Source organism: Neomonachus schauinslandi, chromosome 3 (assembly GCF_002201575.2).
Source record: "Neomonachus schauinslandi chromosome 3, ASM220157v2, whole genome shotgun sequence".
NCBI classification, from domain to species: Eukaryota; Metazoa; Chordata; class Mammalia; order Carnivora; family Phocidae; genus Neomonachus; species Neomonachus schauinslandi.
In genome coordinates, this window is record NC_058405.1 from 97,183,994 (window position 1) to 97,196,399 (window position 12,406).

At 33.7% G+C, this 12,406-nt stretch overlaps 1 protein-coding gene across 1 annotated transcript in view; it reads right to left on the minus strand.

Annotated features, from left to right (window-relative positions):
• The window catches only part of ACTR3 (actin related protein 3), a 58,888-nt gene that overhangs the window by 21,450 nt on the left and 25,032 nt on the right, over window positions 1-12,406 (minus strand). Inside the window, exons 2-6 of the mRNA XM_021695921.1 lie at window positions 11,550-11,605; window positions 9,119-9,243; window positions 6,450-6,560; window positions 3,201-3,296; window positions 1,400-1,507 (exon numbers count right to left, since the gene is read on the minus strand). Of these exons, the coding sequence (XP_021551596.1) occupies window positions 1,400-1,507; window positions 3,201-3,296; window positions 6,450-6,560; window positions 9,119-9,243; window positions 11,550-11,605 (496 nt within the window). The remainder of the gene's footprint in view (window positions 1-1,399; window positions 1,508-3,200; window positions 3,297-6,449; window positions 6,561-9,118; window positions 9,244-11,549; window positions 11,606-12,406) is intronic.

A 12,406-nucleotide genomic window follows, 5' to 3' on the forward strand; every position in this document is an offset into this window, starting at 1 on the left:
TTATATCACAAAAAAGCTGTTACTAAAAAAGGGGCAATTATTACTGAAACTATTGTGACATTGGGAGGGTAGATTATGACATCTAATCTAAAAGTAGTCACCCTGAGTATATAACTCTCAAAAGAGGTTGCCTGATGCATTAAAAATAGGAATGACTAGTAATGAAGAAATAAAAGTTCAAAATAATTTCATTTCTTACAGGATAGTCAATATAATATAAAAATTTTAAAAGATAAACCTTTCTATATATCTAATACTATCAGTATGATTCCAAGTAGTCATTTTTAGTGTATTAGGCAAAATAAAAACCCTAATTTGTCATTAAGAATTGGAAGCACAAGGGCCTTGGCAGAAAAAATGCTATCTCTAACAAATAATCCAATCTGGTGCATTTTTCTTAATAGGCTTTACTAAATCCAAACCATAAAGTACGATAATAACTCGAGCTTTTTATTCAAAAAAATAATTTCCAGGGGCACCCGGCTGGCTCAGTCATTAGAGCATGTGACTCTTGATCTCAGGGTTATGAGTTCAAGCCCCACACTGGGCGTAGAGCTTAATTAAAATAAAATAAATAAAATAAAATAATTCCCAGAAGTCATTAATGGCCACGTGCTTATAACAAACTGTTATTTAGTTAACCTATGCACCAAACTGAAATCTGTTAATTAAGGATAAGAGAGACTATCAACTGGCTAACCCATACAACACAGACACAGCCAAACCAGAAGACAGAATTCCATGTTTAAGAAAGGCAAGACTGATGAATCACAGACCTGTACCCCTGCAACAAATAATACATTATATGTTAATTTAAAAAAAGAAAAGAAAAAAAGGAAAAAAAAATTGTTTCAAGACATACATACATACATAAATGTAAAGAAAGGCATAGGGGCGCCTGGGTGGCTCAGTCAGTTAAGCGTCTTCCTTCGGCTCAGGTCCTGATCCCAGGGTCCTGGGATCTTGCCCCCACATCGGGCTCCCTGCTCAGCAAGGAGTCTGCTTGTCCCTCTCCCTCTGCCTCTTCCCCCACCGACCACCACTCATGCTCTCGCTCGTGCTCTAATAAATAAATAAAATCTTAAAAAAAAAAAAAAGGCATATTTCCATTCTGGTTACTCCAACATTTTCTAATTATGAATTAGAAACAATTTCTAATATTTTTAAATCATATTCTAATTACAGTATCAACTTAATAACAAAGGAAGATTTTGGAATTTGTTTATAGAATTTTAGTATTAATATGAACAAAATACAGCCCTAGCTGAACAAATGGCCAAATCAGAGTAAACTTCTCAAATATTTAAAATTTTTTTTAAAGTAGCATTAATTCATATCATTTAACTCTGCCAGATTTGTTATCTGATAGGACTATTTGGTAATTTTAAAATATCCTTACCACAGGAATGACATGGGTGACACCATCTCCACTGTCTATTACTGTACCGGTCAATGTCCGTTCTCCTACTTGTCTTGAGGTCCAAGATGCAGCTAAGGCAAGAACAGCCTTAGACAAAAAGAAATGTGACAGGCAAAAAAATAAAAACAAGCACAAACAGTTAATAGAAAAAAATATTTCACAAAGTACTTCAATTTTAAATGTACAGTTGACTCTGGAACAACACCAGGGTTAGGGGCACTGATCCCTCCAACACAAGCAGCTGACAATCCAAGTATAACTTCTGACTCTCCAAAAACTGAACTACCAATAGTCTGCTGTTGACCAGAACACGTAACAGTCGATTAACACATTTTGTATGTTACATCATATACTGTATTCTCACAGTAAAATAAGTTAGAGGGAAAAAATGTTAAGAAAATCGTAAGGAAGCCAAACATTTACAGTACTCTATTTATCGAAAAAAATCTGCATGTAAGTGGACTTATGCAGTTCAAACCTGTGTTGTTCAAGGGTCAACTATAGTCACCTCTGGCAAGACAATACACAAAACTCATTTACATTATTCAATAAAACTATTCACATCCTACATTTTAAGACAAACTTACAGGCTTATATTTACTTTTAGGGGCATATTTATAAATATTCCATGTTTTTACAAGGGTCAAAATGGGGAAGACCAACATGAAGTATCACAGTACTAAAATTGCCAGGACTTAAAATTATGTTTATATCGGCTAACCTGTATACAAACCACAAAGTGTAAGTAAAGAAATACACAAACACCCAATCACCAGTTATTCCACACACAGATGCCTATAAACAAGTATCTCTATCATAAGATTAGCTCCAAATTTTCTAAGTGCAACATGCATTTAGGAATATATAACAAGTTATTTAACCACAGAAAAAGCCATTATACACTTCTAAATATGATTTAATAGGAAACAAAGTTGATGAAATTACATTTTTCTATGAAAAAGACTGGCATGGGAAATAAAGTACAATTCTTTTTTTTAAGTTTACAAATTAAGAAATTAACACAGCTAACTGATTTTTTCAAAACTGAATTTCATACAATCCAAGCCTCCAACAAGATACATGGCCAATAATTAAAAACAGAGCTAAACTTTTACCTACTTGCAATGTAATAGCTGAAAGGGACCTAGAAAGTTATCTAGGCCATCCTCCTATTTTAACACAGGATCACACATCATAATCATTGTTACCTAAGAGAACTATACAATAGTTTACATACTTATTAAGCATTTGTGATATGCTAGGCATCACATTCACTACAGGGTTAAAAAACAAGAGGTGAGCTGTGATCCTGAGAGGTGGGAAAGAAGCCATTCCATGAAAATACATTTACAAAGTAAGTTCAATAAAATATTACAGGGATTTATGATACACAGAATACAGAGGGGCACAAAGGAGAAGGTGGTCAAATATACTTAGCAGTAAATCAGTCAATCAAAACAAACTATGAAAAAAGGACACACCAAATGCTTCAAGGATAAATGAATACGTATATAAAGTTCTTGATGTGGAATAAACATTCAATAAATATTAATACCCTTATTTCTGTCCCATGAAAAGCTCTGAATTATCTAAAGATCATTAACTTACTTCCTTCAACATTTCTTTTGCTGACTAACTCAATTTCGTATGATTTCTAAATTACTGATTCAGGAGAGAACTATGATATGCTTTGAGGCCATAAAAAATATATTTTTAAGAGTGAATTAAACCAGATAAAAATTCAAGAGTCAAGCTTATCCTGACTTGTGAACTTTCTTACCTGCACAGCAATGTACAAGCCTGGAACATTGAAGGACTCAAACATTATTTCAGCAGTATATTCCCTGTTTTCTGGAGTATTCAGTGGAGGTTCAGTCTATTAAATTGAATAACATTTTAAATCGACAAGACCAGATTATTTTGACAACTTTTAGGCAATTTTTAAATAAGAAATAATTTATGTCAAAATTTTATTTAAAAATCTTAAATTTAGAGATACAAAGATAGACAAATAGACCAAAGAAAAACTATATAAAGAACTCGAACAGATCTATGCATATATGAAAATAGTATAGTTATTCACACAAAAAAAGAAACCAAATTCCTACATTACATCATTAAACACTGATAGAAGGAATGAGAGAGAGAGAGAAAGGAGACCTAGTCAAATCATCTTATAAAAGGGTAATGACAGATCCTCAGGGAGACATACCAATGTTGTTTCTAGCAGCAGAATTCTCACCTATATATTGTAATGTTTTCAGCAGGATGTACCGGGTCTGTTTATAACTACAGTAAATAAGCCAAGATTCTACAAATTTATGCCATGCTTCTTGGAAACTGTTATTTAAGTTATATAACTGTTAAGAGTATTAAATTGGAGATATTTACATAGTTCTCTTCAGTTTATATGACCACATACATCATTTAGAAACCTGCAGATTAAGTCTGCGCCAGAACACATTCTAATGAGGTGAGAGAGGACTGAGGAAACAGTACTTGCAATCCTGAACTTCATGTTTCCCTTATGCCTCGTGATTACTTAAATCATTTAAATTATTAAAGCTTGAAACTGGGTAAGACCTCTGATTCTTATGAATCTGATTTGACCATTCTTTTTGTTATCTCAAATATTTAAAATGAAAGGCAAAAACTTTTAAATTTCATAAAAACAGAAGAATGATGTTTTTGACCGTGAGGTAAGAATGATTCCTTAAATTTCAAGAGCACAAATTACAGAGAAACATGGATAAAACCTGAATTCACTGAAAATTAAATCTTTTTGTTAATTTAAAAAAATACTATAAGGTGTTTTGGGTTTTTTTTGCACTAAAATACTATAACGTTTTTAAAGAAAATGGTCAACTAGGAGTAGACTTTGTGCCTAGGTAAAATCTTTAATAGCTAAACTACATGATGTGTTTTAAACTTATTTGAAAGAGTTTTGGATCTATGTTCAAGGCTTTGGAGATAATTTAGTGATAGATACATATAAAATTAAGCAAACTGAAAAAACTAAGGCAGTTAAATTATAAACTCTAAGAAAAACAAAAGTTCTATATAAAATAAAATATAATCAGAAGACCTCCCAAAGAAAATATAATAATAGCTAATAACACATTAAAAAATGCTAATAAAACATCATTAGTCATCAGGAAAATGCAAATTAAAACCAAAATGAGAAATCTTACACACCCACCAGAGCGGCTAAAATTAAAAAGACTGACACACCAAACGTTGGATAGAATGTAGAGCAACCAGATTGCTAACACATTGTTGGTGGGTGTGCAAAAAGGTACAACCCCTTGGAAAAAGTCCTGGAAGCACCTACCCTATGACACAGCAATTAGATATCTAGGTATTTATATAAGACAAATGAAAACATGTCCACAAAAAAACTTGTATAAGAATGTTCACAATAACCAAAATATTCGTTAACAGTCAAAAACTAGAAACAGCCCAGGTAATCATCAACAAGAAAATGGATAGTGAGGCATATTCATACAATAGAATATGATCTAGCAACAAATTACCGGTATATGCAACAATGTGAATGAGTCTCAAAAATTATGCTGAAGTCTTACCAAAGATCATATCTTGTATAATTCCATTTATATAAACCTCAAATATAGGCAAAACCAATCTGTGCTAGAAAAAATCAGAACAGTGGTTGCCTCTAGGCACAGGGGCAGGAATTAATCAGGAAAGGGCATCAGAAAACTTTCCAAGCTGATAGTAATGTTCTATATCTTGATAAGGGTTTAGGTTACACCGATGTATGCATCTGTTAAAACCAGGAGATGGGCAAATTGTATCATGCATCCTATAAGACAAATCCAGCTCACCACTTGTTTTTGTAAATACAATTTTACTGGAACACATTCAGGTATCATCTAAGGTTGCTTTCCTGCTACAACAGCAGAGCTGAGTAGCTGCAGAGACCAGATGGCGCTCAAAGCCAAAAATATTTGCTATCTGGACCTTCAGAGAAAGTATGCCAATGACTGGTCAATACCCACAGAATGGTAGAGTTAAGATTTATACATTTTATAGCATGTGAATTTTACATACATAAAAGAACTATAAACAAATAATGATCTCTAGTTGAGATAATGATCTCTAGCTAATGTATTTAGGGGTGAAACTATCTGCAAACTCATTCTGAAGTAATTAAAAATATAAGATGAAGTGATGGATAACCTGATATCTTATGCAATTATAATAAAATTAATACTTGAGTCTAGGTTGTGTACATTTATTGTAAAATTCTTTCAACTTTATGTGGTCTACCCATAAACAATATTCACAAATAACATTAAAATATAAAATGTACATTTCATATAACTATACTGTAGAGAGGGGGAGAACATAAGGATTCTGTGTTGAGAAGGAGGGTAAAAGAAACAAAAGCCTCATTTTTCCTACTTAGGAAGTCAGTAGGTAGTGTCTAATATTTAAATAAACAAACAAGAAATAGAAAAGATGTTTAAATTTGTGAGATAACTATCACAAAAAGCTCTTTAAAAATCCGAAGTGGTCTCTAGATAATATGAATCAAAGGCTGGGAAAGGTGAGGAAGGAGAGTGCTATTTTTTTTTTGTTTTAAATCTTACAGCATTTGATTTTTGTAAGCTATAAACATTCATTGCTTTGATAAAAATAAGAAAAGTTTAAAAATTACATTGTATTTTTCTTGCCAAGAATTACTAGTGAAATAATACATCAGTTCAATAAAAAAAGCGAAGCGCCATATTTCCAACTTTTTTTGAATCTTACTGTTCCTACCAAAAAGATTACATATTAATTATGAAAAGCACTTTCTAAGTGCCTAAACCTTGTTGCTTCAACATATTACAACTCTACTAAAACCCAGAACAGGATGATCTTAAAGACAATACAGCATTATAACAAAGTCTTTTAGACACAGGATAATAAACAACAAAGTATGCCCTAGTGAGTACAGATGTGATGAAAACGTTCTCATTGTTTCTTCAAAAATGTCCTTGGTGAAATTATAATTTGTACTTACCAAAAGAAAATAATGGTCTTCTGGTTCTGCCCTTAAATATTTAAAGATCACTTGTTCCATAAACCTTTCCATCAAGTCCCAATCTTCAACTATACCATGGCGAATTGGCCACTATTAAAACAAAACACAAATGAAATCTTATTAATGTCAAAAGTAAATAAAACTACCAAAAAATGGAGAATATTAAATCAGGACAGCATTTTTCAGGTGTGATTTAATGACACTGTAGATCATCCTTAGGAGACGCATACTTTACTATTTAGAGATCAATGAAATTATTCCCACAACATATTTTCAGACGGTTCAATTAAAATACATAATGTAAATATTAGGAAGATATCATCACAGCAATCCTGTGCTAGACGAATCAAGAAGGATGAAGATTATTATACACAATGGGATTAACAAAGAGCTTAATAATAATCTGTACTCAAAGAATCTGTACTCAAGAAACTAAATAAGAAGTTTGGTGGGTTTTTTTTAAGATTTTATTTATTTATTTGAGAGAGAGGGAGAGAGAGCACTCAAGTGAGCAGGGGGAGTGGGAGAGGGAGAAGAGAATTTCAAGCAGACTCCCCACTGAACCCAACCTCAGGACCCTGAGATCATGAACTAAGCAGAAATAAAGAGTGGATGCTTAACCGACTCAGCCACCCAGGTACCCCAAGAAGTTTGGTTTTAAAAGAAAGAGAAAAACAATAGCTAAAAGGCTGAGGAAAAGGAGTACACATAAAGATTGAGAGAAGTTTTACTGTTTGGTTTGTTTGTAGCATTTGGAAGACTTAAAAATGTGTTTAAGAGAAAACAATCAGTGAAGAAAAACTCTGGCCTCTTAGCTCACTGATTTCATCACCTTCAAAAATTTCTTTTCCATTTTGGCTGCAGTTTAGATCTCAGTATCACTATTACATCTCTAAATTCCTAAAATCCAAATTCAACCCTCTCTGATTACTACCTTTTCTCCTCCTACCATACTCTAGCAGCCCACTATACTCCTGATCACAATTAGACTTGCAGTCCACTGGCTTTTATTTATTTATTCCCTAGCCATCAAACCTGCCCAAACACACACACACACAGAGTTTAGATTTTATGCTCCATCACTTTGAGTATTCGTATTTCCTTCTGTCATTCCACCTATCAAAACCCAACCTAGCATGACACTTCACTAAATTTGCCTATACCCAGAATGCTGATTACACTGAAGGCACATACATAACTAGGTGGATAAAACTAAGAATTTGTAATTGCTATTCTCAAATGAACCTAACTTTGTGTGGCAAGTCTTTATTTCGCTACTCTGTTCATCTTCACTCTTCACAATGATAATTTTAAATGTCCTATCACTCATATTTCACCTTCTCCCCCGACTCCTTGGGCAGCAGAGATGATGTCACCATGTATTTCACAGAGAAAGCAGAGGCCAAAAGTCCGGAATCCGACCTTCCTCCACCAAATCTATAAAACTGATTCCATACTTATCCGTTTCACTTCTTTATAATGTAAGAGACCCTCCACATATCAATTAGATCATCTGTGCTCTGGATCCCATTCCTCTAGCTTTCTCAGAGACCTGGACTGGACTCCATCTTTCCTGTTACTTAAATCTAATGGCTCTTTCACATTAGCATTTAAACATCTCTTCCATCTTAACCCCACAACTTGTCTATTCAACTATCTTTGCCTCCCAACTGCAGCGAAACCTCACTGAACATTACTGTCATTTTTTCCTGGCCTAACATTCACAATCCAACCTACCTGAACCCAGCCTCACTGGGTTCTCACTCTTCTAAAACTATTCTTATTAAGGTTACAAATGACATCCTTGCAGCTAAAGACAGTACGTAATATATGGGCTCTAGCTTACTTGATAGATTCCACTATTTACATTCCTTCCTGTCTAGCCCAGGCTCTCTAACCACGGCTTCTCAGTCTCCTTTGTAGGCTTTTCCTTTTCTATCCAAACCTAACTGGTACATTGAACAGGCCCCATCTTGGGCCTCTTCCCAAGTACATTCCCCTAATTTCATCCTTTCTAGAAGTTTATTGATATCTTCCAAGTATTTGTCTCCAGCTGTCCTGTTTCAGAGCTCCAAGAGCCCCATTATTTGACTGCCTAACAATGTATAAGATGTCTCTAGGGTACCTCAAACATAACATTCAAAACTAAACATGTCTCTAGATACGGCAATGTGGAGGTAAAACAAAGCCACTCACATTGACAGCTCTGAGATCTAGTGAGTATGGAAAAGTAAATACTGCTCATGTGAGTGAAAATTTTCCTCTCAGGATAAAAAAAAAAAAAAAAGAGTTAAAGCAAGATTGGGAAAAGCTACAGGGAAAAAGAAATTTCTCTGGTGAAGAGGTTGAGGGTATCAGGCCTGTAACGGAGTAAAATTCCAGATGCCACAATCACTGAAATAATTTTTTTAAAAGATTGTATTTACTCATTTGTGAGAGAGAGAGAGTGAGCACAAGCAGGGGAGAAGCAGGCAGGGGGAGAAGCAGGCTCCCTGCCCAGCAAGGAGACCGATGCAGGACTCAATCCCAGAACCCTGGGATCATGACCTGAGCCGAAGGCAGACATTTAACCGACTGAGCCACCCAGGCATCCCAAACAAACTAAGTTTTAAAAGAAAATACTATTTTTACAAGTCATAAAAATATACCTTTGTTGCATACGTAGGTTTTTCTATTGCTTCATCACCAATAAAGAAGTCTAGGTCATCAACACCTTTCATCACCCTCCTTTGAGCTTGATCACCCACTTTTGCGGACTCCTTAATAGCAATACCTCAAAAATAAAAGTTATTTATACATGTCAAAGTTTGCTTTTTTCAAATGAGACAGAATTTTAACTTCTGTTTCTTCCATTATAAAGTATTACTAAACAAAACATGATCTAACACACTTAAAACTGTTAAAGCACAGAAGTCATTTAAAAAATTGATGACAAAATTCATTTAACACAATGAAATCTCAACTTCCATCCACAGTCAAGGCCTCAAGTGTAAAAGGCCAAAAAAGAGTACTGCTGTGGGAATGTTTCAGTTGTATTTTTTAAAACTATGTAAGATCTATTTCGATTTGAGTAAAATTATAATCCCACCAAGTCAATATATGCTTAATGGACAATCATAAAGAAAAAACTGGAAACACTAACAAATGAATATGGGAAAACTGCAAGGAGAATTTTTTTTAAAAAAGCTTTCTTCTATTTGCACTATTATGGACTGGTAATTTAAAAATAACACTGGCATAGGGTTCTGTTAAACTTTAATCACATATACAAAGGGAAATTTCAAATCATTTAGGTAAAAATCACAATACTCCCCTCAAATAATTTCAGAAATCCAGCACACAGTTCTTGACCTAAAACCTGTTATATATTTTTAATTGTTATAAATTTCTGAATCCATCAAGTTAAGCAGTCATTCATTCAAAATAATTATCTGCATGCACTTAAATACACTTCCATTTAATAATAATTATATCCCTAATAAGATGGGTAGAAAATACTGAATGAATGACATTCTAAATCCAGTCTACTCCTTCAAAATTTTAGAAAGCTTCTGTAGTAATTTATTTATAATGTACATAGACATCCAGATGGCTCACTATAAGTTTCCTGAAAAACAAAGATGTATGCAAATAACCTTGAACCATATAAACAGGCTTTCCAGATCAAATATCCATGCTCATCAGTGGCAATCAACTGTATGTATCTGCTGGTTAAACACTGGACTTGCAGCATTAAAATTGGTGGAAAAAAACTCCAAAATCAAAAATCTTCTTTCAGCAGGAAAATGGATTTTTAACATGCTGCAACTTCTCATAAGAAAGAAAATGAAAACTAAAATTGCACAGTTTAGCAAAGAGATGAAAAGAGAGACTGGATACAATGGTGATAAGATCCTAAGGTTCAAAAGATCAAGATTATATGGGTCTTCAACAAAGACAACACAGACACTTAAGAACATAAAACATCAGTAATCTCATGAAATAAATGTTTAATCACAACATAACCTTGTAAAAGATTATAAATTATGAAATAACAAAATTGGCATTTTATGGGTTGAACTGTCTTCCCAAAAGGTATGCTGAAGTCCAAACCCCCAGTACCTCAGAATGTGACCTTATTTGGAAATAGGGTCTTTTTTTGACAAGCCCAGTAATTTCTACCTTGCTCTCAACTTCACTGATTTGAAACCTAAGCTATTTTCACTACTATCCCTACATGTTTTTTCCATTTCCTTATTTTCATAAATTAAGAAGAATACAATACACAAAAATATTCAGTCACATAAACTCCTGTGTAAAACTGGTGACACTCTAGGAGTCAGCATCACCAAGCAATGGCTCCAAACGTTTTTCGTCTGATAATTTCAAGTCTTCATATGGCAGTAGGACAAGTAGATCAGAAGTACTACTATATAATGTATGAAAGGTAAACTGTTTGAAAGTCAAAAGTCCAAAAGTATGTCCATCAAGAACCAGATACATAATCCATGCTAACAAATGAGAACACTAACAAACCAAGTGTGAGAGTATTTCTAAAAACTACTGACAAACTACTGAAAGTCAATGGCCAGGCCAGAATGAAGTTAACAAGAGGACAGAACAAAAACAACTTAAGTATGGTTATAAGATACTAAAAAACAGCTAAAGTCAACATCTCTAAAAATGAGATGCCATCCTTCTTTTGAAACATGGACTCTCATCAGGGATGTCAATAAGCCTAAGCCTGGCAAATGGTAATCACGTCCACACACCAAAGAAGAGTCTGCATATGTATGTGATGGAGGATGCACTACTTAATATTTACATCCATGCACTGTTAACAGCAATATCCTCAAAGCAAAAAATTGTTTACTTATCAGCTCATTTATTTTTGTCTTTAAAAAGAGACATTTGGTAGATTTGGTAAACAAAGAACTAAAGAGCTAACATGAATGGTGAGAGGTGTGGAAATGAGGTCACACTTAGCAAACCATGTTTCTAAAGGACTAAATCTTATACAGTGTCAGAAACAATTAACTTTTACTGTATTACGAAAAAGATCTTTAAAACAGCTTATTTGTGACTTAAAAGAATACTTACAGGAAGGAATGATAAACTGTGGTTCTGTGTTTCCAGCATATCCTAGTTTTGTATACCTGCAAAACGAAAAGGAGAATTATGACGATTTCACTAATATCTTAGCGATTATGAACTTATTTCTCAGATGTCCATTTGTTATGAAGTGAGATTCCACTGTGAGTAAATATACAAAATTCTATAGGTTTGCATTTAAACATCCCTACTTTCCAAAGCTATACCAAAATTATACCCACAGCTTTTAACAAGAAATTCTACTTCTACAAACTGATCCTACAGGGATACTCATACATACCTGAAATAACATATAACAAGACCATTTGCTACAATCTTGCTTATAACAGCAAGAGACTAAAAATAAACATGAAATGAGAAACTAGTTAAATATGCTAAAATGTTATGCAGCTATTAAAAAAGGTTGAAGAAGCTTTTTATGGACTAATATGGAACAATCTCCAAAATGTATTGTTAATCGAACAAAGCAAGAGACAGAACAATGTTTTAAGTATGCTATATTTGTACAAAAGTAAGGAAGAGCGGTAAGAACATATGAAATATATTTGATTGTACAGGCACAGAATATCTCTGGAAGAATATAAAGCAACACTAATTTTGCTTGTCTCCAGGGAATGAACTGGGTAGGTGACAGGCAGGAGTGATAAGGAGATTTTTTATTAAATATTTCTCATACCATTTGAATGCATTACTATTCAAAATAACTGTAATTTTTAAATGTTTTGCCACAGTGGATTCAGCCTATAATCTTAAAATAGGAAAATAATGGTAACGATGATTAGGAACTATAAAAACTGAGCTTTGATAAGCGGCATGTTGTGGGCTACATAGGAGACAGCTGGACT